The 26,200-nt window shown below is 42.9% G+C and overlaps 1 protein-coding gene across 1 annotated transcript; it reads left to right on the forward strand.

Annotated features, from left to right (window-relative positions):
• Positions 1–10,551: 10,551 nt before the first annotated feature.
• LOC134565144 (uncharacterized) lies at positions 10,552–25,615 on the forward strand. The gene is made up of 3 exons (XM_063424591.1): positions 10,552–10,567; positions 23,128–23,184; positions 23,973–25,615. Exons 1-3 carry the CDS (start codon positions 10,552–10,554, stop codon positions 25,613–25,615), a joined length of 1,716 nt encoding a protein of 571 aa, XP_063280661.1.
• Positions 25,616–26,200: the final 585 nt, after the last annotated feature.

Raw genomic sequence — 26,200 nt, forward strand, 5'->3', positions numbered from 1 at the left:
CCCCCAGTTTCTACACTTTACACATTACCCTCTATAGACCAAACCTTTGGGTTTTAAATCAAACAATCACCACTCAAAAAAAAAACGATCTTCAGTTCAGCAAGGTAGAGAGGAGTCTCTCCTGCACCACAAACTGCTCCTCAGGAAACGCAGGTCCACTCTTTGTGTGTTTCCATGTCACCCGCGTCACCGCCCGGAGAAGTCTGCCAGGGGACACCTTCTCTTTCCTGTGTCCAGTGCTCTCACCACTGTCCATAGGCCACAACTGCATACAGGGCTCTTTTAAGGATGCTTTCATGCCAAGCTCTCCCCATCTTTCCCCTGGGGCCGAGGGTTCTAAGAGCAGGTCTCCCCTGAGGGCAGAGGGTGCCACCACACCCTCCCCCTCTCTTCTCTGTTCACTCCACTCTTAAAGTGCCAGTCACTGTAGCAAAAGCAGAGGCAGCTGCACCCCCCAAATGCAGTTTACGTTCAAAGGAGACTCAAGTTCAGTCTATGGCTAACATTATGCAAGAAAAGTCCAGCTCAAAAGCCACTCCTCTTCAATCTCTGCCCATCTGGGTTTTTTCATCTTCCTTTATCATCTCGGTCCCAGGCTGTTTCTCTCTCTCTTCTGAAACCAGTAGTCATGAGAATCAATGTCTGGGAAAAGTTTCCTTCTGCCAAGAAAGGGTTAACAGTTTCTGGCTCCCGGCAGGGCTGCAGGCTCAGGCACTCCCAGGCTGGGCAACTCCCACGTGGCTGGGCACCTTCTCCCGGAGGGGAGGTGGGGACACATGGAAGGAACCTCCACAGTTTTCCACCCCTCCATCCTGGATGGGGCCAGCTCAGCTCCAGTCCTGTTCACTCTCTTCCCCGCCTCAGGGCCCCAGCTTACTTCAGTTTGGCGTGGTTCTCCTCAGCCCGGCCACGTGGCTCCCCTCCCCCACTCAGCCTAAAGCTGAGCAGGGGAGAGGAGATGTTTCCCTGCTGAAACCAGAACCCAAAAGAGGCTGAACCCCCCTGGAGTCCTTGCTTTTAACCCCTTGTGTCCTCAGAGGCGTGTCCAAACCTCCGAGTGACCAATCCAAGTGCCAGCACAAAACCTGATCACTGATTGGCCTGCCCACATCCCCCTGGAAAAATTCACCTCCCCCCCCAACCACGACAGACCATAAACAGATTGTGGCAAATTCAGAAACTGAATTTAGAGCCCCAGACTATCTCTACTGATGAGACCATCTAGGGAAAAGAGATTTGGTACTTTTCTATTTTTCACTTAAAAATTGCATTGGTGAATGGAAATATCTAAGAAATTTTCTTGGAGTCCAGGGTGTCCCTCTGGCCGCCTTGGAGGGTTTGGAGACTGTACAGGAGGGTTTGGAGACTGGACAGGGGGGTCTGGGATCTGTACAAGGAGGTCAGTTAGACCCACACAGAGCCCAGGAGGACACTGACTCTGATTCCTGTCCATGGGAGTGAACACTCACATGCAGGAAGAATCACAAACCCTAAGAATTTAAAATAAGTAGTAGCTGGTTTATTATAGAATATAAATATAGAAATTAGGATTCTTAGTATATGGGGCTGAAGAGACAAGATGGAGGAATTGGGGAGTGGCCCCAGTGCTCCTTGTTCTTGCTCTCATCCCCCATCTTTTCCTGAGTTGGATTTTAGAGATTGATTTGGAGTAGAACTGACATGTTAGCATAGGTAGTAGGTATTGGTAAAATTTTGTAAATAAAAAATACGTCTTGGACAGTGGTTGGGTCAAGGGTACCATACATAAGGTGCGGGGCTCTCTGATCCGCCCAGTCCAGCCGCGTGTCTTGCTTTGCTGGGGACGCCTTGCAAAGCTGGACAAGAACTGATAGATAATTAAGAATAAACAGCCTTGATAACACAGACTGCTGGACTCAACTTGTCATCTCTGGCTTCGGTGTGAAACACCTAGGGCGAAGAGAAGACTGAAAACCTTATTACCTCGGGGAACAGCAACCCCGAGGAAACTCCCAGGGAACAGCAACCCTGGGGGAAACCTTATTACCTTGGGGAACAGCAACGCCAAGGAGAATCTCAGGGAATCATAACCCTGAGAAAATTTATATTAAATTAATAATTTCATATTTTTGTGTTTGGGTTTCTTTACATGTGCTACAACCACGATTGTCACTTATATTTCTGGTTCTTGTTGAAGTCAATTCCTAACCTCATTCAATCCTATGCTCTTCAATGTCCGACCTGTTCTCTACCGTTCTCAAAAAGCTATTTTTTACAGTAACTCTGCTGAAAACCAGGTTCAGAACAAACCAGACAAGGTTGGTTTTCCTCACAGAATCACTTTAGGAATAAAATCAGACAACCTAATATTCTGCCAGTTTTTTAACCATCCCATACCTCAGACAGATGTGTTGATGGAACAGACAAGGAAACAGAATCACAAGTGGACTGTTATATATGTAAGGCTTCAAACAAATTTGCTAATAAAAACTAGAACTTGAGAGCAGAAAAAGCACCTTGAAAATGTTAATTTCACTTGAATCACAAGACTTTTCCTCTTTTGTTTCTTTATTCACAATCCAACTCTTTTGCAAATACATTGTCATACTTGCAAAGAACTGAGTCTTATGTTCAGAATGAGAACTTTTGATTCCAAATTATTCAGTAATTTACTCACATCTTCAACCATATTTCTCATTTACCTCCCGGCCTTCCAGTGTAATATGTGACAAACACAGTATGTACTAGCTGACACACACCTGCATGATAATAAATGCTTTTTTGACACTTCAGAAATGCAGTGTGTTTACCATAGCTCACAGAGAGACGTGTTATTTGCAGTTATTTAGTGAAAAAGAATTAGAGGTTTAAGTACTTCAGATTTTAAAACATCCATAAAAAGAATGGCTATAGTGACTCAAACCCTCTCAATACCTGTCTCTGGCAGTGGCCTGTGGAATTGCATTTTATGGAAACAGTATGCTCTGGCTCACCCCTGGAAAGTGTATGGCTTATCTCAAGTCTGTAACCTCCTTGCAGTATCATGTATCTGTAACTCTACTGGCTAAAGAATCTTACCACGCCCACTTTGAACCACTGTGTTAAGGGTGCAAATGGACAAGGCTCACCCTCTTTTGCCCTGGCGGTCTCTGGAGACTGCTCTCTCCCCTTCCCTCTCTCCCCTTCCCTCTCTCTCCTTCCCTTCCCCCTCTCCCTCAGTGACCATGCTGCCTTCCTGGGGTAAGACTGAATAAACCCTCATCTCATCAGCAGCCCACCAGCGTCTAGAGTCTCTTTACCTGCCAGCATGCGAACACCCACGACCTTAGAGCCTGGGGGGCTCCAGGGGAACCTTCCCTGGGGACCCCCCTTGAATCTAAATCACAACAGAGGCCAAACATTTAGGAATACACAGAATAGGTTTAGGCTTTTCCCTTTACTTCCTCCATCTTCCCACAATCTGTGGCTTAGGAAACTGATAAAGCTTTTTCTTTTTGTGTTTTTTTTTGTTTTTGTTTTTGTTTTTTGCTGTTGTTGTTGTTTTCCCAGCATGTTATTTTTATTAGCCCTCAGTAATACTTTATTATTCATTAATTTGTCTTGAATTCTATTGAGTGTCAGCAACTTCCTGTCACAGGGAGTCTCCTGCTGTAACTATATGCTGTGTGAAACAGTATTTCCTAAAATTTCATTTGGTTTCCATAGCTCTTGTGCTGCAAAAAGTGATGAGTATTGATTCCCAATTCACATAACTTATATGCTCATGATTTTATGTACCTCTGTCATACATCTGTTCAACTGCTTTCCAAACTGCACTGCTGTATCTATTTAAATTTTTCGTCGGAGAGATGTTCCATGCTTTAGATAATAATTTATTTCTGTGTATTTTCTTCTTTGTATCAGTTAGGGAAACAAATAATAATTACAATAGATATAAGAAGACAAGATGACTGAAGCAGAAACAAAATGTTGCTGCATTTGTATAGTGCATGATTTGAAAGTAACTGAAAATAACAGGTCAGCAAAGTAATGGACATGCAATTTCAAGGAGGATTAACGAAATGTTCACAAATTACTCTATTGAAAACATGTTAGCAGTATTTAAAAAGTGTTTTGGTCTTGATTTAGTTCTGAAGTCAATAGGAACAGTGGTTGGCCAATATTACTGGTGCATATGAAAATACCATTCTTAATGACGCTGCTACACTTTGAGCTCCCCTGGATGGTTTGTTCTGGATGTGGAAAACAACAAATAAAATGGAAAACATTCACTGGGCAGAGACAAACTTTGGCTTTGCTATATTGTGCAGACATAGGAGAATAATATGTCCTTTCAGACAGGTCCAATACAACTAATGCAGTGACAACAAAGTGATGTGTAGAACATAAAAAAAGAAATATGCAATAAAGATTTAACTAATTTAGAATAATAGAATATCCTGAGTTGGAAGGGACCCACTAGGATAATTAAGTCCAACTCCTGACTGCACAGGATCATCCCCAAAATAACACCACATATTTGAAGGAATTTTCCAAATGCTTCTCAAACTCTTTCAGGCTGGTGCTGTGTATGGCTCTGTTCTATCGGCTATTGATGAGAGACAGGAAGACTGATTCGGTGATCAGAATTCGATTTTACTCAGGTTTCCCAAAAGCTTATATACTATTTCAAACAGGTTAATAATTTCTACTACAATAATCAGGTTAAAAATCACACAGAAAACTCATGCATTTTACAATTCTTTGCTTGCAGAAGTTGATTGAATCTTCTCTCTTCCCGTAAGCATGTATAATCCCATCTCCTGTAATTTTCACAGTTCTGTTTGTTCCTGCCATGGCATCTTGGTTATCAAACTAGCTATGCTAATCAAGTCTGTTTGACTCTCTGTCTTGTGTATTCCCAGATCTCCCCCTTCTGTATTAACCAAGAACACCCCCTTGATGGCTTTATTAATTAATCTCTGCAAACACTGAAGCAAGCAAGGTATCATAACTAATACAATTATTATTAAAATCATTACATGCATTCCTATCCTAAGAAAATCTTTTAGGCAAGGTGTCAAATCCCAGCCACTAAACAGGTTATCTAGCCAAGATCCAGATTCTACCTTTAGTTTAAACACACTGTAAAATATAAGGAATAATTATAACAATACATAATATAATGTCTAATACATATAAGCTTATTTTAACTAAATTTCTAATTTATTTATGGAGTCTGTAGCTTCTTAGGAGTTTATTCAGCTATTCCAATCTTTCATCTGTTTGCAGGTTTTACACTTTCTTTTAGGGCTGAGGCTTCACGATTTTGCAACATAAACTGAATTTTTTACTAGATTAAAAGGAACAGAAAATTTTTGAAAAGTTCTGAAAACGGTAGCAAGTTCAAAAATTTGAGGGGATTTAAGTCTGTCATTGAACAATTCAAGAAATTAAAAGCATACAGGGCTTTGAGTAATCTTTCAGCAGGAGTGTCCCCGGCTCCCCCCTTTTGTTGTAACAGAAGATGTTTGAGAGAGCCATGGGCACGTTCTATAACTGATTGTCCTGTGGGTGAGTGAGGTATGCCTTTTTTGTGAGTGATACCCTATAAGGAGAGGAAGTTTGCAACTCTATGGGAAATGTATGCGGGTCCATTATCTGTCTTAATCTGTTGCGGAATTCCTAAGGTGGCAAAGGCAGCAGCGAAATCATGGCAAAGGTCTTTCCCTGTCTCTCCCATGTGAGCTGAGGCAAACAGAGCACCTGAAAAGGTATCAATAGAAGCATGCACAAATTTCAAAGGGCCGAATTCAGGAATGTGTGTCACGTCTGTCTGCCAAATTTGCAGGCTCTGTAGACCTCTTGGGTTGACCACTGTGTTCACATAAGGAAGGGAGCAACGCTGACAGTCAGGGCATATAGAAATGATATTAGAGGCTTGTGCTGGAGTTAATTTAAAAAGTCTTACCAAAGCCCCAGCATTTTGATGGAAAAAGGAGTGACTCAGTTTAGCTTGCTCTATTTTGTTAGGCAAAACATGCTGCACTGATAAGGTTAACAAGTCTGCCTGGGCGTTACCTTCAGTGAGAAAGTCGGGTAAACTGGAATGTGACCTGATATGCATCACAAAGTAAGGAGCCGTCCTTTGGTCTAACAGGGACACCAGAAGTTTTAACCAGGAAAAAAGAATGTCATTTTAACATTTCCCAAAACAGAATTCTATGCTCTCTGTACAATACCTGAAACATATGCCGAGTCAGTAATCAGATTAAAAGGTGTGCTGAATTTCTGAAACACTCTGACCATGGCAGCTAACTCCACTATTTGTGGAGACCCTTCAACAACAGCAATATCAGATTGCCAAGTTCCAGTTTCAGGATCCCTCCATACAATCACTGATTTATGGGTTTTCCCAGACCCATCTGTGAATATTGTCATAGCTTGCAAAGGAGTCTCACTTCTCTTTGGCTTGGGGATTAAATTAAAATACAAAGTTAATAATTTGTGTTTAGGTGGATGGATAGATATCTGCCCTGGGTAATCTGCTAAAGCAATTTACAATTTCTCAGACATCTGTAGCAATCAATTCAAATAAAACATTGTGAGAGGTAGACGGATACAATCAAAATCTTTCCCAGCCAAAGCAGTCAGTCTTTGACGAGCCTTGACAATCAACACGGCCATAAGTTCATCTTGCATGGAAATAGTCTTGGGAATATGGTTAGGCAAAAAGACCCATTCGATAATTAGCAGAGGGTCTGGTTTTTTTGAGTCCCACTGAAATATTAAGGCATAAGGCTGTTTGTTAGGATTCAGAATGATTAGCCACAGCGGCAGTTCTGGAGGCCACCGAGCTGATTGCCTCTGGGCGATAGCATCAGCTACCTTTTGAAGCGCAATTTGTGCTTCTCTGTTAAAGCGTCTGGGTGATAAGAGGTTGGGCTCTCCTCCCAGGAGGGCAAACAATGGCTCCAAATCTGCATTTGAAATCGCAAGCAAGGGATGGACCCAATTTATTGTTCCCAGCAATTTTTGTGCATCATGTAATGTTTTGATTTCAGCTGAAATTTGCAAGGGTTGTGCAGAAATTGAATGCATGCCTATTTGCCAGCCCAAATATTTCCAGGGAGATGTCTTTTGAACTAAAAATCAAACTGGTTATCACAATCTTTGTCAAAAGCATGTGTGAAAAACGTGAAATGATTAATTCATGTTCTTATGGTAAATTGGAAAATTATAAAAGCTGTATAAATTTATATCAGGTAAAAGTCTATGTTTTAAGAGATTTTGCAGCAGATGGTGAAACTGACCACCCTGAAACAGCAGGCGCCTCCATTCAGAAGGGAACAAAAGACTTTTCCGGGAAAGTTTGCAGCCTTCTTAAGTACCGGGAGGGGACCTGTCGAGATAAGCTGGCACCAGCAACTCACACCCTGGGTGCCACCTTCACAGACCATCAAGCAACATCATCGATATCTGGATCATTCATCAACTATAAGGACCTATAGAAATTGGACATTAACATTTGAACTAAGAAAAGAACTCTATTCTGCTTGGCCGGGGAAACTCCCGAATTTGTATAGCTGGTCGGGAAACAATGGGAAATACGGGGAAATATTGCCAAGGGCAGAATAAAGTGTATAAAAACCAAGCCCCGAACTGGGCAAATTTGTGAACCGTTGGGGGAGATAGCAGGCTGCCAGACCCTGTATCTCACGGTTCACCCTTGGCATTTCCCGGGAAAACTCTGTCAGTTTCTCTGCTGTTGGTGGGTTATCAAAATTCTGTGATTTGATCTTTATTAATAAACCAAATTATTATTTTAATTGGAATATCGTATTGGCATTTATAACAGCATGTAAGTTTAACAGGCTATATCTGAGCACTAGAAACAATTCTCAGTAAATATCATGATAGTCAGGAAATCATCATATATCCTTATTCTCAGTGGCAGTAAGCCACTGTGCTCTAATTGTTCAGGTGGAGCAAATTTACATACACACATTAATCGTTGAATTTGTGCATTATTTCTGATGCATCTTGATGGATCACATTGACAGCAAATACCTCGTCCTTTAAGACATGCACAATACTACAGTATCTCACATTCAATACATTTGCATTTAACCTCAGCTTGATGACAAACTAAACAAGAGGAGAGAAGCAGTTCTGCATTAAGTTCTCACTCAAAGGCTGTAACCATTTGTTTAGATGTCGGAGTCCATGTTTCCATGGATCCTCCACAGAGAGTGAAAAGTAGAGAGATAGAATTAAAGCCTTTAGAAAAATTAGAATATATAAAAGCTTTAGATACATAAAGTAGAAATCTAACCCTTAGCTTTAAGCTTTACCTGCCCTAAGTCCTAGTTCAGTGTAGAAGGACACAGCTTCAGGCCTAGTGATAGAGTATAGACATAACAAAAATAGAGTAGGGTACTGTTTATAATTTTTAGTATGAGTTTTATGTACAACAAGGTAGAACCTTATGCTAGTAAGATAGAGTTTTACGTTAATAGATATGCTATGTCCGTAGGTTTTGATGCTGATTTTCGTAGTTTTACGAACTTTAGAATTGTACCTAGATTGGTTAGTGTGTAGATAAAAAATATGAATATGCATTTTGCAATTTGGGATAAAAAGCCTCTGTGTCAGTCTGTCAGGGGGACGGATTGGAGGAATTGGTCGAGTGATCAATCTGATCAATCGATCCAACCTCCACCTCCTGCAGCCTGAGGAAGGAGCCTTGCCAGGGAGCCGAATGGGATTCTAAAGGTATCATCTATTGTAGCCTGGCATCTGGGCCCTGGGGTCCCGTCCCTTCCTCCTGCGAGGGTTCGGGACCCCAGGGATCCTCCCTGGCCCCTGCGATCCCGTCCCTTCCCTTTTCCCCTGCGGCGTTTGCCCCGGGACTCTGTTCAGGGCTGCTGGGGAGTCTGTGAGAGTTCCTGTCTCTGCAACCGGGAACTGCAAGGGTTTGGGACCCCGGGACCCTTCCTTGTCCCTGTGACCCTGCTTTCGGGAACTCTGCCAAGTTGGGGACCCCTCCATTGCCACTGTGATCCCCGCGGTCGGGACCCCTGTCCTGGGATCTGTGATCTTGTGTTCCCTTTCTGTTATTGTGACCCCACGGTTGGAAAATCCTGCTTGGGGTCAGATGGGAGGCTGATTTACCTAGAGGCTGTAATGTCAGATATGTGCTTTGCTTATAGTCTTACTAGTTCTGCTTGTTAGGAATTCTGTGCTTTGTTTGCTGTTTCATTAGAACTCTGTGTGTTAAGATTTCTATGCTTTAGTTATTGTCTTGTTTAGACTTTCTTTGCCTAGGTTTGTAATTAGTTGTAGAATAAGGCCACTCTCAGAACTCTTTACCTTCAGATATGTGCTTTTGTATAAATAAATTACTCTATTTAGATATCAAGATGTGGTAAGATCTTTAGAGACTTTATATCCGTACCCAGCCTAGGCATTTAGAGTTCATCAAGAACAAAAAAGACTGAAAACATAAAAGAGCTTTCTGCAGTCTTCTCAGCAGGGGTGCCATCCTCGGCTCCCCCTTTCCTGTTAAGAACTTGAGACATTAATTTACCAAACTTTTTTTTTTTTTTTTTGGTTAGTTTTAAAGTCAGGTGCTTTAATGACCTTTATACAAAATTTGACTGCATAAAAATTCCCTACTGAGATAGAACATCTCCCCCCCACAAAACTAGCAGCACAGACAGCACAAAAGGACTGATAGTAGCTACTTTCCCCTCAGGCCCTGTGATCTGTACCAGGTATTGGCTTTGATAGCTTTTGACTGTTTCCACCCACTCCTGAGAGGACCTGGGAAGAGTCCATAGATTTCCTGTAGGGAGACAAAAACTGAGCAATTAGACAATGTTATTGCACTTCTTGGGGTGGCTGCACGTAGGTTGGAGATGGTCCGGTGAATGGGGGCTGGGCCGGCTGGAAGCTGAACGTTGCTCCTGGTTACTGTGTCAGCTGCTGGGTTGGCTGTGGGACTTGTGTCTGCACTCGTTGCTGTCCCATGCTGTGAGATGATTTGCTGTAAAAGCTGGCCATTTGGTGAAACTTGAAGAGGCATTGATTAGCGAAATAAAGGCAAAGTCTCTGTCTTTAAGGGCTTTCTTTTTTATCTGTAACCAATTGTTATGCATATTTGAAGCGAGTCAGTCCGGATCATTTTCGGGGCCGGGGTCAAAAGGCTCCCCGTCACTGCTAGAGTCAGAGTCCCCATAAGCGGTTAGCATTCGGCGGCTCTGTGGTCGCTGGTGGGATCCCGGTGGGGGTGCAGCTGGCAGCTGGGCTTTATCTTTGGCGTTCGTCGGGGAGGGGGTGCGGACGGGGGACGGGGAGTGGGACCTGGGCAGATTTCGGTCTAGCACGGCCTCCGGGGCCATCTCCGCGGTGGTATCACAGGCTGCCTCGCTCCTCCCCTCTTTTTTAATTGCATCCATGACCGCCCTCCATGCAGGAAGCAGGCGTAGCTCTGGCTCGTGGCCAGGCAGCGTAGTCAGGTCGTAGAGCTTTACGCCGATCTTGTCCCAGTAGCGGAGAGTAAAAATAGAGGAAGGGATGGTATCAGGGAACATGCGTGACACCCATTGTAGGAGCGACTTAAGGTCCTGCTTAAGGATGGAGGATCCATGCTTGCTCAGAAAGGCTGGCATGGTTTTGTTAACGTCTCTCTCGTTGGACATGACCTGTCCCATACCTTGAGTTCCCCTGGCTCACCTGTCACATCAGGCGTACAGATGATTGCGGGCCCAACCACGGTTCTTTCACCATCACTATCAGTTCCAGGGTCATCGCCAATTGCCAGCAGATAGCCGGTTCTTCTCCGGTCATACGGAGCACCAATTATTGGCTATTGATGAGAGACGGGAAGACTGATTCAGTGATCAGAATTCGATTTTACTCAGGTTTCCCAAAAGCTTATATACTATTTCAAACAGGTTAATAATTTCTACTACAATAATCAGGTTAAAAATCACACAGAAAACTCATGCATTTTACAACGATTCTTTGTTTGCAGAAGTTGATTGAATCTTCTCTCTTCCCTTAAGCAGGTTTAATCCCATCTCCTGTAATTTTCACAGTTCTGTTTGTTCCTGCCATGACATCTTGGTTATCAAACTAGCTATGCTAATCAAGTCTGTTTGACACTGTCTTGTGTATTCCCAGACTGTTTCAGTGCCCAGCCACCCTCTGGGTGAAGAACTTTGTCCTAATATCCAACCTAATCCTCCCCTGACACAATTTCAGGCTGTTCCCTCCAGTCCTGTCTCTGGTCACCAGAGAGGGGAGATCAGTGTTTGCCCCTCCTCCTTTCCTCACAAGGAAGAAGTGCATTGTCTTTGCCTGGACAAAGAAAGATATAATCCTTCAGAAAGTTCCTCACATTTCCTTTTTTTGTGGTCAATTTTTAACAGCTGGTTTAAAGCCTTAGTTTTTTCCAAACAAGGAAAACCTGAGGCCATAGTCTGCTATTCTCAGGGTTGTAGTTTTCCTGAGATTCTCCTTGGGGTTGGTGTTCCCCAAGGTAATAAGGGTCTCCCAAGGTTGCTGTTCCGTAGGAGTTTCCCCTGGGTTGCTGTTCCCAGAGGTAATAAGGTTTTCAGTCTTCTCTTTGCCCTAAGTGTTACACACCAGAGGTAGAGACGACAAACTGAGTCCGCCGGTGCACATTTCCAAGGTTGTTTATTCTTCATTATCTCAGTCCTTTTTCAACTCTGCCAGGCCTCCCTGGCAGGGTACCTTATCTTAGTTCTTTCTCAGCTCTGCAAGGTGTCTCCGCAGAGCAGGACACGCGGCAGACTGGGCGGATCAGAGAGCCCCGTACCTTATGTACGGTCCCCTTGACCCAACCACTGTCCGAGACGTATTTTTTATTTACAAAATTTTACCAATACCTATTACCTATACTAACATGTCAGTTCTACTCTAAACCAATCTCTAAAACCCAACTCAGCACAAGATGGGGGACGAGAACAAGAACAAGGAAGACAGGGGCCACTCCCCAATTCCTCCATCTTGTCTCTTCAGCCCCATATGCTAAGAATCCTAATTTCTATATTTATATTCTACAACAAACCATCCACTACTTATTTCAAATTCTTAGGATTTGTGATTCTTCCTGCATGTGAGTGTTCACTCCCATGGACAGGAATCAGAGTCAGTGTCCTCCTGGGACCTGTGTGGGTCTGACTGACCCCCCTGTACAGATCCCAGACCCCCCTGTCCGGTCTCCAAACCCTCCAGGGTGGCCAGGGGGATGTTCTAGACTCCGACATGCTATGTGCCTTTATAAAGAAAAATGTGTGCAGAGTTCTAAGGATAAAACAAAAAATAATCTAAAAGCCTAAAGATCACATAATGATCAGTCAAAGAGGGTGTATAATGTACTTACAAATAGAAGGCCTCCAGCTAGTAGAATTTATTCAACTTACAGCTGAATTCCGACCTAGGAGCTCTGGAGTTTCTTAGGAACACACAATTTATCAGTAACCAAATCATTTTTATGCTGTGTTTTCAGAAAGGTTTTAAAACTACAGCTGACAAAAATCTTGAATAGTTTTGCTCACATGTACTTCTTTTTCATTAGACATTGTTTCTCCCTTTTGTCTGTTCTCTTTTCTCTCCTACCATTAAAGAACGGTGTGACAAAGCAGAGAAAAAGGGTATTCCTGCATGTTGCAAATTTGAAGTTAAGGCTATTACAATATTTCTGTATATTTTGCTCAAACAAAAAACCTCCTACAAACACAAATAACATTACAGTGATGTTTCCCCCAACAATTTAGATTTAATAGAAACACTGTTGACAAGTCCTTACTTTGAGTGTCCCACTTTGAGTCTACTAAAATTACCAAGAGGCCAAGAGAGGCTGGCAAAGACAAGATAAATGAGGTGCTAAGCAGTAAATGATAGCTGCAACTGAAAAAGGACATATAACTCTCTTTATGGTGGTATGTCAAGGCAAAAAAAAAAATGGAGGGAAGGTGGCATCTGTAATAGCTGGGTAATGGTGTAGCTCTGGAAATTCTCTAGGTCTGAAATTATTTTATGGAAGCAACTGCTAAAGTAGCTTATACAAAGAAATATTTGCCAAATAGAAGCTCTAACCTTACTAGGAGATCTATGGCAGGGTTTCCTATGGCAAAACTTGGTGTATAATACCAGTTGGCATTTCAGGATGGACAACAGGTGCAAGTTGCATTTTTATTACAGATTTGCTCTCAATCTGCCACAGGATTGTTGCAGGACTTGCGCTCTGACCCTTATCCTTGGAGTAGGGAAGCAAGCAGTGGTTCCCAGGATAAGCTGCCCTCACAGACACTTTGGGCTGCTCTTTAGTGCTAATTGTCACTCAGTGAAGTGTCACTACAGGGCATGTAATAACAGGGACTTCTCAAAGGCATCGGTTAACTCTAAACCTGTGACAATAATATAAAAAACCTATTTGATTTCCGTGTGATGTACATTTGGATCACTGCAAATCTTAGAAATCCTACCTCAGGAAAGGGTTCTTGTGCTTCCAGAGAGGTTGGAAGTCAGTTGCTTGACTTGGGATTCCAATTTGGCTTTTGTAACATGAGGAGAGATATTTGTAATGCAAATCACCCACAAAGGAAAGGGAATGATCCACTTTCCTCAAGCAACAAATCCTGCCATAATCTTGCTAACACTATAAAACCCCGTTTACTCAAGCATTTGATGCATTTTTGTCCCCATGTGTTAAGATGACAAGGCAGGATTTAAAAAAATGTTTGCGGTAGGATGGGATAAAAAGCAAAGAAAAACTGTAAAAGTCTGTGGGACTTTAATTAGGCTTTTGTGGAACACTTAGTAATGAGGTCATTGCCTCATTTTCTTCTGCCCGGTACTACTTTCAATGTTTTCCACAGTCCCTTTAGCTGTGGCTGGAATCACTGGTGCTCTCACATGAAAAATTAGCAGCTCCTCCCCACTATGCAGTCTGTGGAAAAATTTACTTAGGAGTTTGGTGACCATTTATTTGTCAGGAGCCATCCCAAAGATGAGAGTTTGCTTGTCTCCCTTGATCTTTCCCTCTTCCTGTTATTCCCCAGGCAGCACATCACCTCTTTCTATCTTCTTGACTTAGGTGGGCCCGTTATAACCTGCAAGGGGAGTCTTTTCCAACTTCTTGTTAAGATTTGTGCTTAAAAATAAAATCACATTGCAAATCAAGAAAAAAGGCTGAAATCTTGTAAGCTTCTGTGACTGGAACAGTTGAAGGGGAGAAAACAAAACAGCTGAAATAAAAAATTAGCCCTAGCAATTATGGTAACTTTTTATTGTCTTACTATGCATTCATTTAAATTTTTAAACAAAATGCTTAAAGCTGAAAAGTTTTACTTATTTTAGGAATGAAAATGTGGTATTTCTGAGCATATTGTTTCAAAATTAAACATTCAGCAAAAATTTCATGGAAATTTCTAATAATTGACAGTATCTAATATAAATCTAAATATAGATAAAGAGAGTGATGTTTTGATGTTTTGTGGTTTTTTTGGGTTTTTTTGGTAAAGATTCCCCATTAAATGTGTTTGCAGGGGTTTCAGAAAAATAGTGATCTCTTATGGTCCTTGGGTGATGGAGCTTCTGCACTAAAGTTCAAATGAAATAGTGATACATCAATGTTCTTTCAAAACAACAACTCCTATACCTCATACTCAAAAAAATGCATTCCATACATCCCTCTCATAAAAAAAAAGAAACTAATAATAGACAAAAAGTCTAAATAATAAAAAAATCTAATGAAGGAGCAAGATTTTATCCATTTTATTGATTATTTTACCAGCTCTGTAAGGCAAAAATAACTTCTCTGGAAACTAATAGAATGCTAAGGATAAAAGGTTTTGTTTCTAGTAAGGATGTACAAGGAACAGAAGGAACATGTAACATCTTCCTTAGCATGTGGATAATAATTACCTAAGAATAGAGGACATGCCTAAAGGCAACATGAGGATGATTAATTATTATTGAAGAAAGTCCAACAGGTGTCTAGGAACAAAATTGATGATTTGTCACATGCTGGGACTAGAAAACAGTAAAAAGTGGAACAGAGAGGAATACTCTGTGCAATATAGTGAATATAAACCAATCTTTTTTTTTACTACATATTTATCTAGGCATGTAAAGGCCAGCATAGATATGAAGACAAGTAAGGTTTTATTATCTTGAGATCCTGGTATAACATTGATAATTCTTCCTGTGGCAATAAAGAATTATTTACAAAAACAAACACCGGTATTCCTTTATTTTTAATAGTTTTACTCTGAGGAATTTTAGCAGCAAGTATATTCAGAAAAAAATAAGTGTTTGTTTACAGGAATATCCAGACATGATGATAATGTTCTTATTTTGTCGCTTTCCTGTATATGTTATGAAAGGCAAAAACTTCCAAATATCTCCCATTCCAGTTATATTCTGTCTAGAGAAAGAATTAACCAGAGGTTCATTTATGCACTATTTGAAATCTTACTCAGAAAGGTCAGTCCCCTGAAGAATTGATAATAGCAGTTTGTTCAGAAGCATAAGTAGCTGTTTGTATCACCCCTTTTACTAGTTGTGCAAGTTCTTGGATTAAATTAGCCTGGAACAAAAGTGTTTGAATTGATGTCTCTATTTAAAACATTTTCTTTTAGTAAGATCTGGGGGGCATTTGGTCTCTCTTTGCTCTCTACACCAATCTAGAAAGTTTTGTTTGTGTGTCAAAGGACGTGTTTCCCGCTTTTGCACAAACTATGAATTTTGGTTTTATAGTTCAAGTTAAAATTAGCATATTATAAATAGCTTGTTAGTTAGCCCCCTCTGGCAGTTGCCATCTTCTGAGTATAGTTGCAGTTACTTTCAATTCTAACAGTAACAGTATGTACTGGCTGTGTGATGACTTAATATTAATTAGTTAATTAATTGAATGAGGCTCATAATGTTTTATAGAACATTGCAAAAACATGTGCATAGTCCTTACATCTAGCGTGATGTGAAAGCTGCAGAACAGGAGACAGGTTAGCAGTAAAAAATAAATTAAAGACTCTTGCATAGGCAGGACTAAGCTCAAGGAGGTTCAGCTGTCAAATTTGATATGATTCTGGCTGCTGCTACAGTTTAGTCTGATATTATGGACTAGATGCAATGTGTTTCAGGGTCAGCTGCTCCAGCCTTTGCTAAGCAGACAGGATAATTTAAAATATCTGAACCTTTGTGAGGGACAGATATCATCAATTCATCACCATAATCTCCCTTCCCTACTTTGCCCTGCCTTCTGTGCTTAAATAGCAATGGATGCCAGGCTTTCCCAACCTGCTAGTTCATGCTGAGGAGTGCAGCTTGTTCTGCATTTCATCCAAAATATCCTGGAGGTGAGACAAAACAAGCCAGGCTGGACAGGGCTCTGAGAAACTTGTTCCAGGGGAAGGTTCTGCCCATAGAACTAGTTGATCTTTAAAGTACATTCCAACCTAAACCATTCTATGATTCTATGAAAACTGTAGAGCTAGACTAGCACATGATGAGCAGTTGGTATCCTTCTGATAGAAATTTTCAAATATATGTATAATTAGTGACTGTGATACTTATATCCTTATCATTTTATAGATTGAGCTGTTAATCCACTTGTATAGATTGATTCTGCTTTAATCAGGATGCAAGAAACAGGCTATAAAAATGACTGCATTAATAGTACATTTTAAAATGGGTCATTCACAGCGACAAGAGATGTTACACTCCTCAAACACACTTTTTCTTGCTGTAAAACTTCACTGTTATGGAGGAGAGCTATTTATAGCTATGTTGTTTTGGTAACAAAAGAAGTTGATCTGGTTGAATAATTTATTGTAAGGAGTATTAGCTGTGAATTTAGTTCTATTTTTTTTTCAAAAATCATTCATGAAATAACCTGATTCTTTTTGTGAATGAAGAATGTCAGTGTATGGGTTATTCTATTTAGCAATTTACAATTTCCTTCTGGGTATGAAAAAATTTCCATTTGTATGTAATTTCTTCCAGCATTCCTTGTTTTCCATGGGGTTTATTCAGCTACGAAAAGCAAACTCATTTCTTTTCCTTCAGTGGAAAACAGAAGTTTGAAAATTACATATATATTTCTGCAACAACAGTAGTACTCACCTGTGGATAAAAGTCTCCAGGTCAAATTGAAAAATATCACTTCCCCTGTCTACAGTGCAAACAAAATTCCTTCCCTGAAAATTGTCAAAAAGAAGTGGCAGTACTCAGCAGAAACCTTGTAACTAAAGTATAGTGCAGTTTTCATGTACATGTTTAATTCTGATGGAATGAACTACATCCATTTTTCAGCTGTGTCTAAAAAGATGTCATTAATGGTATACAAAGAATATTAAATGAGGAATTCTGAAATACTGTCACAAAGTGTCCAGTTATGTCAACTGGATTCATCTAAGTTTTAATGAAAAACTCTTATGTACAGGAGTGAAAGTTCAAAGCAATGGGAAGGAAAATTGAAAGTGCCAATTTTATCTGGGAACCCAAATCTCATTAGTAGATGTAACATAGATGCTTAAGACTTAAATCCTCCAAGATATTTTTGTTCTGACTTCAGAAGTAAGGACATAATGCCTTTAAGGAGCTGAACCTTACTTGACCAAAATCTCTATAAAAGAAAAAGGTAATCAGATTCCTAAGTATTAGGTTTCAGTTGGATGTTTCCATAGTATTATGAATTAGCTGACAGCAAAAAGTAACACAAAAGTGCACAGAGGAAGGAAGGCTTCTCCTCTTTAAAAGTTTTCATGTAGGAAAAGTAATCAAGCAAAAAATCTGGTCTGAAATGCTGCCCTTTAATGAGGATTTAATGGTGATAACACAGAACAGGGTTTCTTTGTTTCCTTAAATTCCATGAATAATTATTTGGTCTAATTATTTAATTTTGTTAATGTTATTTCTTAGAATCTGGTTATTTGCAAGCAATGTTAACAGCAGGTTTAGTCCTTTCTAAACTATGCAGAGATGATTGCATTTGAAATGCAATATAAATAGTTCTGAAGATAATAGAACTCCTACATTGTGGTTTATTTGGTGCTCTATGTTCCCTGGCTCTTACTAAGATATCTTCCGATATTCTGCCCTAAACTAACTATAAAGCAAATATTTTCCTGCTAGTAATTAAGTCCTTTTCCATAGACTTAACATGGTTCCCAGAAGCTGCATTTGCCTCTCTGAAATTACTCATCAGAAAACTGATAATAAACCCATAATGCATGATGAATCTCAGTGCTGCTCAATTAACATTGCAGTTTAAACCTTAATTAGATTTTGCTTTTGAAAACAGCACATTTCAATGCAATTTAATGGTTTGTTCAGTGATTCTCTGCTTCCGCTTAGTTATAGCAGTTCTAAAAATAATTTCCTTCCTAAAACAACTCGAAGGCTGAAAGAGGTATTATTAATGCTCGATATTGAAAAAGATAGGTGGGAAGATTCCTAAAAAGGGTGCCAGAATGCTTGAGTGGAACTGTGTAGATACACAGGATCCTACAGTGCAGCAGTGCTGTTAAATCATGAGGCATTCTTTTCACTGCTGAGTGAAAAGACTAGGAAGCATCAGCTTTTGTAGTCCCTTAAACTCTTGTCAATTAAACAAGCTCTGATTCCTCTCTAAGCAGATTTTAGATGTTGCCACTATAATTATAGATTAATTTTGCATGTGTTAGATAAGAAATTCATTAACAGCATCATCTCTTGGGGCCTTCCTTTTCTAAGTGGTGGTAATCATGCTGTCCCTGGCAAGAGGCTGTCCAAATGGCCTGCTAATTATGAACTCTTAAAAAGAGGTGGCACGCTGAAGTAATATTTCCTTATTCAGCTTGTTGCTGGCTCAGACACACAAGGGAATTTTCATGGTTTAGCAAATTGCTCTTCGAGCAGGAGGAATTGTCAAAGAAACTGTCTACATGCATGCCTACAGCAAATACAAATTAATTCAACTGAATGTTGAATTCACTCTGCAGTGAAAGAAGAAGCACAGCTGCACTACTGCACATTAGTCTAAAGTAAAGGGTATGAACAAGGCTGGTTGCTACTGTTCATTGGGTGACTTGTAGCTTGAGAGATAATTGGCCAGATCTTCAGGTAGCACTTTTCGGCTCCATTTTCAAACAGAGAGAAAGGTATTGCTCTTTGCTTCTTTTTGTATATCTGTGTGCCAGACCTTATGAGTATTGTCTTAGATACTAATATGATGTTTTTCACTTTGAAGCAACCCTATTTTTCTAGGTAATTAGCACAGTCATGTAAAAGAGAGGACATTGCAGATTAACTATTCCATCACAAAGACTACCTTTCTTTGAATGTAACTCTCTGCATTTTCCAAATTTTGGATCTCCCTCCTCATTTCAAGCTAGTGAACCAACCAAAAAGAATCACTTGTATTTAAAGGTGCACCTGAACTGCATTTCAGATGGGACACAAAAGCCTGCATCAGTCTTGTCTTTGACTGGAACGGGTACCAAGTGTTAGATAGCAAAGTCTGTGAAAAGGTAAAAATAATAGCATGAGGTGCTTTCTCTCTGTCAAAGAAAGAGAAAAATACAGCTAAATTTAAAAACATATGTTCAAAGCCCAGTCTTTTTCTTCTGATGTTTTTTTCTTTGCAGCTTTTCCAGCTTCAATGCACATGATGATGAGCATTTTTCAAAAGAACTCTGTTCATACTTAGGTATCAGACAGAGTGGTCAGATTTTCAGTGTAGCTTACTGTAAGCAGTTCCTGTTTAAAGGCAGAGTGATGGGAGTGCATATTCTGCAGTGGAATATATGTGTGAACATACTGTTACTGGCAATAAGCAAGATTCAAACTAACATTACATTGCATGTTGTAGAAATCATAGAATGCTTTTGGTTGAAAGGGACCTGAAGTTCATCTAGTGACAACTCCAACAACAGCTTAAAGAAACAAGTGAATTATTTCTTCTAGATATGTTACAGGAAAATATAACTTATTCTGTTTAAAAAAGAAAAAACCTCTAGCCATATTTATAAATATATGATTGTTGTGCCTGTTCTACCAGTGAAGGCCATTCTGGGTTTGAACTCCATTATCATTTATAACCACTACCAAGGAAATTTCAAAATAATAAAAAGAAGGTTTCACTTTGTGCTTTTGTCTTGTGCTTTGTTATGTGCGCAATACAGACCTTAACTTCATTAGACTGACAGTGACCTAAAACTTTCTCAGTGAATCACCAAATTTTGCTGCCAATTTGCTGAGACTGCTACACCACATTTAGTAGGAAGACAGATCTATTATTAAATTTAAAACTGCCATCTGAACAGGCTTCAATCATGACATCAAATCACTGCAAATACCAGGGGAAAGAATACAATGATAAATAAAGAGATGTGTGTAGCTGTGCATTTCTACACCCAAGCAGGTGTCTCTATATAAGGGAAAGAGTTTCAGCTTACCTTGGAACATATAAGGAAGTTAAACTAGAATTTTCTATAGCTTTCTCATTGCAACCAGCTCAGTGCCAGCACAGAGACAGTGATTAGGGTTTAGAAGTGCATCTCAAAGCCTGTTGCCAAGTTCATTGGGCAAGGTGCCAAATAGCCCACCTAAACAATCAAGTACTAAAGGGACAGCACAGAAGTGCTCGAGGCTTTTCTTGGACTGCCTTAGCCAGTGTAAGAGTGTTTTGCACACTGTGTTCGGCTTGTATTTCTTTGGTTTTATAATGTTTATTATTTTTGTTGTATTAAAACCTTTTATTTTACAAAGCATGTCCAGAGAAGTCCTCTCGCTATCATTAAGCCCTTTCTCTGCAAGGCTGGACCCTCGGAGGTATTGGAAACCCCAAGAGATGTGAAAGAAAAAGGACTGGAATATCAAATGGTGAAAATACGTCTCAGTGATATCTTCAAAACAGGCATTGATTACTGTAAAATGACTACAAACAAAAATTTAATTAATATGAAGTGATGTTCTCACAACAAGAAGATATTACACAAAGATGTGGTAGTAAACATAATGAAAGCAAAACAGCAGCACAATGCAGAAGAAAATTAAAAAGCATCAGATATACCTGGTAATTCAGGCTTTTTTCTCCCACTAACAAGTATATGTGTATTTAGCTTTATCAATGATTTCAGTGAGGCTTTTCACATCCTTTCAGTGAACAATCCATAAGTCAGAAAATAAAAGGGGTTTGAAATTATTGCCCTTAAAAAAATCCAGAGATGTTTATGAGAATTTGCACCTAGAAAGTTTTTTTCTTAGTCAGCTCTCTGGGAATAATGAATTAATAAAAATGGTACAGTGGACATTTGAAATCTGGAGTGCTGAGCTCATTAATTGTCTTTAAACTTCAACTAAAGCTTTAGACACAGGCATGAATGTGTCAGTAAAATTCTTGGACTTGTGTTTTACCTCTTGAACAAAAATAATTCCTCTAGCAGTTCAAACCAAGGAGGATGCCACTAATCATTCAGGGCTTAAAACTAAGCAGGAACTTAGCTATATGTTACAGGAAGCTCATTGCATTGAATGTTTTCTGAGAGCCTAACACACTGGAGGAAACAAAAGCAAATGTTATGGGAGAGGAAGTTTTCAAAAGTCTCGTTCAAAAGTTTTTTAGTTAGTACAGCAAAAGTCCTGAAAATTACTATTATTTTCTTATCTTAGTTTGGGATATAGGTTCCACCCTCCTGAAAATCCTGGTGTAGTCAGTCTTGTGCTCTGCTTTAAGTCAGTGAGTGTGGAATTGCATTTTATGGAAATGGTATGCTCTGGCTCACCCCTGGAAAGTGTATGGTTTATCCCAAGTCTGTAACCTCCCTGCAGTATCTGTATCTGTAACTATTGGCTAAAGAATCTTACCGCCTACATTGAACCTCCCTGTTAAGAGTGCAAACGGAGAGGGCTCCCTCTCTTTGCCCCTCTTTGCCCTGGAGGCCTCCAGAGGCTCCGCTGCTCTCCTCTTCTCCCTCTCCCCCTCCTCTCCCCTCTCCCTCAGTGACCATGTTGCCTTCCTGGGGTAAGACTCCAAATAAATCCTCATCTCATCAGCACGTTACCAGTGTCTAGAGTCTCTTTACCTGTCAGCATGCGAACACCCACGACCCTATAGCCCGGGGGGCTCCCGGGGAACCTTCCCCGGGGACCCCCTTAAATCTAAACCACAAGTGAGTTTAGTCTTTTGCTAATGTCTGCATAGTGTATACTTAGCATGATGTGTCTGTTTTTTCTTATCTTCTATCTTTCTACATGTTACACGATCTGGGTTTTCTAAAGCTGTATTGAAAATTAGAGATTTAAAATGAAAAGAGGAAAAAGGAACAGTTTCATGTCACCCTGGTTTTGAAGACTTTTTTAAGCCTTCTGTTATGTTCTTCATATTGGAGTCAGAAGTTTCACCTTATCACACTTTCTACTATAAACACTGGCCATGTTTTGCTAACTGTCTTTTATTGTTTACATATTTCTAGGTAGGAGGAGAAATGTGATTGACAGTTAGCTCGACCAACGTGGATTGAGAGGTGGAATTCCATCCTCCAATCCACGGGCACCATGGGAAATGTATAAAACTGGGTTTTGTAAATAAACTCGCTCTCTTTTCATGCTTCGCTCACCAGCGTGTCCTCGTGTGGTTCTTCCCGTGTCCACTGTGACAGTTTCACTTCAGGATTTATGTCATAACTAACTTGTCATCAAGAGTAATGTCTCGGAGCTCCTGTGTTCTCAAAGGATAATAAAGCTATCTTTAATTTTCTTATAATTTGTTTTAGTTTATATATCCAAGTGTTGGGAAGGATGAAGTAGAAAGACCTTGCAAATATGGTGGTTTAGATTCTGGGAGTATGAGTTCAACAAGCGAGATAGAAATGAAAGCATGCTTTGAGATTTAGGGTGTAGGGTACAGGGCCATCAGCTTGTGAACAACGATGTGCTAAGTTGAGGGCCAGATCGTTTGAGGGCCAGATCGTTTGATTAAACAATCCCCTTCTACTTGCCTTAGGTGGTGGGACATTTCTATTGGCTGTATGTGTTGTTATCTTGTATTAGATTGGTTAGTCCAACTCATACTATTCAACTTGGAAAGATATTTAATAGATACTTTGTCGCCGACTCTACCGTCACGGAGATACTCCTTCAATTGGTGCCCAGCCGTGGCTGAACGACGGATCCAGCCTTTTCCACCCGTGGGAGATTTCTCCACGGACGGTAACTAAATAACCAGTTTTAGCCACCTGAAAGTGTCGTGAGCACAGCTTACGGCTGCAGCGCAGCGCCATAGCTGGAGCTCTTAAAATCTGCTGAGGTACACCTGGAGCACGGAAAGCTGTTACTGCAGTAGCAGCCTCCTCGAGCTCTCAGAGGAATCTACCTGGCAGTCCTCGAGCACGGGGCCGCCGCTGAGCAGCGGCTCCTTGGAGCTCTTCTGAGGATTTGCGTAGCTACCCTCAAGCCCTGTCTTGCCATTGCTGGCAGCGGCGTGCCGGATCTCTGCTGAGGGAATCTGCTACGTGTCAGAGCACACGCGAGTGTTGCTGAAAGCACCGCCCGCACTACAGCTCTGAGTAGGACGTCCCGAGCACGGCAAGCCGAAGCCAGTGCTCTGAAGAGGGACGTGAAGCAGCGTCCACGCTGACGGGAGTGCCTGGCCAACACTCTACGCCGTTCGAGCTAAGGACCCTGCTTTGGCGACACACAGGTGAGAAAAAATCAGTCTAATAATGGGGCAATCACACTCTACCGGTGATAAATATCTTTATAAGCAACTAAAGCATTTATTGTACTCCAGCCAAAGTAAGTTACCAAAAGAAGAGCTAAAAAACCTCTTAGAATGGACTTTGATTAATTTCCCAAATGTTGACCGGTCAGCTGTATTCACCAAAGAATTTTGGGACACAGTCGGAATTAAGCTCTTTAATAACATTTCCCGCCGTGATTTCGCGGCTGGGGAGCTCGTCCCAGCCTGCAGAGCGCTTGTAGAAGTGCTTGCTGCGAAGGAGCGACCCGCGGTAGCTGCTTTGAAGAACGCCGTTCCCACCGCGAGTTTGCAGCAGGACACGCCCACCGCCTTCCAGCCGAACCTCGTGGCTCCGGTACCCACCGTCCCGCTAGCCCCTGCCGCCCCGTCCCCTCTCCCCGCGGCCCCTGGCACCCCACCTGCCCCCACTACCCCCCCTCCACCCCGATCCGCGCCATCCCGCCGCTCCCTGCTGTCCCGGCTACCGCGGTATCGGCCCCCGGTTCCACCGGAGTCCCCGCGGTCCCCCTCCTCGCTTCTGCCCCAGCGAGCCCGCCCACCGCCGTCCCTGCGCCTCTATCAGCCTCCCTAAGTCCCGCCGAGCCGGCCGCTTGCCCCTACCCACCCACGACTCTGCCAGCTGCTGTCATCCCACCTCCCCTGGCCGCGGCCGCGACCACCACGTGTCCCCCTCAGCGCCGCGCCGCTTCCCCTCCCCCGGCACCCCCTGTGCACGTGCCCGCGGCTCCCTTTGTGTCCCCCGGGGCTCTAGCGCGATTCCCCAGCCCCGCCGTTCCGGCGGCGCTCCCTTGTCCCGGCGCTGCTGCGCGGGACCTCGTAGAAGCTGCGCTAAACACCGCAGCCCCGGCTGCGGCCAGTGCCGCGGTGCTCCGCCCGCCGCCCGCCCCGGTGCTCGCCGCGGCTGTTCCCGTGTTGGAAACGGCGCCCTCCCCCCTTCCCGCTGCCGCTCCGGCCCGACCCCACAGTCCCGCCGCCCCGGAGGCTCCGCTCATGCCCACACAGACCCCGATGTTTGCGGCCGCCGCGCCCAGAGCCGTGCCTCCCTCCGCGCCCGCGGCGGCAGCCCAGCCTCCCGCCCCCGGTTCCCCCGGAGCGCCTCCGTTGTTCGCCGCGCCGCCGCTGCTCGCCGTCCCGGGCCGGGCCGTGCCGGCTCCGCCGCAGCCCTCTGCGTCCGAGCTGCTGCGTGGAGTCGCCCCGCCGCTTCTTGCCACCGCCGATGCCCCGTTCCCGCCCGCGGCCGCGCTGCCCTCTGCGCCCCCAGTCCCGGCTGCGGCGCTGATGGACACAGACACGCAAGCCCTGCCTAGCACGTGGGCCATTGTCCCGCATCACGCGGAACCGCTGGGGTGGCCCGCGCATGCGCAGTTGCCGCTTCCCCGGAACCAGCACGCCCCGCCTCCGCCCCCCGCAGCCTTTGCCGCGGCTCTGACACAGCCTCCCGGTCCCGACCCGCCGCCTGCCACGGTGCAGCCCCAGCCGGCATCCCTGTGCCCGCCGCCCCCATGCCAGGCTGCACGGCCGGCGCCGCCGCCAGAGCCGATATTCGCAATTCCAGAACTGTATCCATCCGCGCCGCCAGCCCAGCCAGTTACTGCTCCGACAGCCCCAGCTGCAGCCTCTCCGCAAATAATCCCTCCCGCAGCCCTGCCCACCATGCCACCACCAAGGCACCAGCCCACGGCTCCCACGCATCTGCAGCCCCCAAACATCCCTCCGCCGCCACCCGCCGAGTCCACACACAACACCGCTACAGCCGATTCCTGCACCGCCTTGGATGCATCCTTCTGCGCCACCCTCTCTGCCATATGCCGCCGTCCCGGGCACAGCCACATCTTTCAGAGACCCATCACCAGCGCACGACCCTGCCCAGCTAACAGCTGATGTGCCTTCGCTGTCAGCTCCTCTGCCTCCGATGCCTGCTGCCCTACCCCAGCCACCGAATCTCCTGTCACCCAGCTGCGTTCCCGCCTTCCGCACCCCTAGCACCGAGTGAGACTTAATTGTATCACAATTCGTCCATACAGTCCCAGCCAAACACACAAACCGTGCAACGAAAAGGGGGAGAGTGGAATACGACAGCTGCTTCAACGAATACAGGACAGACAAAGAACCATTTTGTCCCTGCAAATGACAACCCTTTGATTCAAATACAAGAGAACCCTGAAAAACAAATAAGTCTGTTCCCAAACAGCTCTACAGGCCCCCCTGTCCCTGTGTTTGGGACAGACTTCTCAACCCAAAATGAGACATTAAACCCTGAGTATTCATTAACATCAATCCCAAAAGTACAAAACCCCCAGAAGTGTTTTGACACTTCCCAGTTCACAGACTGGCATGAAGTCAGACGCCAGATTCGCAAAGAGGAAAGTCTAAATCCTCTAGCTATGCCTGTGCTATTCAGCCAACAAGCCGAAGGTCCAAGAACATGGACAGCTATCCCACCTCATGAGATAAAAGAACTACGAA

This window comes from Prinia subflava (assembly GCF_021018805.1).
Source record: "Prinia subflava isolate CZ2003 ecotype Zambia chromosome W unlocalized genomic scaffold, Cam_Psub_1.2 scaffold_36_NEW, whole genome shotgun sequence".
Lineage (NCBI taxonomy): Eukaryota > Metazoa > Chordata > Aves > Passeriformes > Cisticolidae > Prinia > Prinia subflava.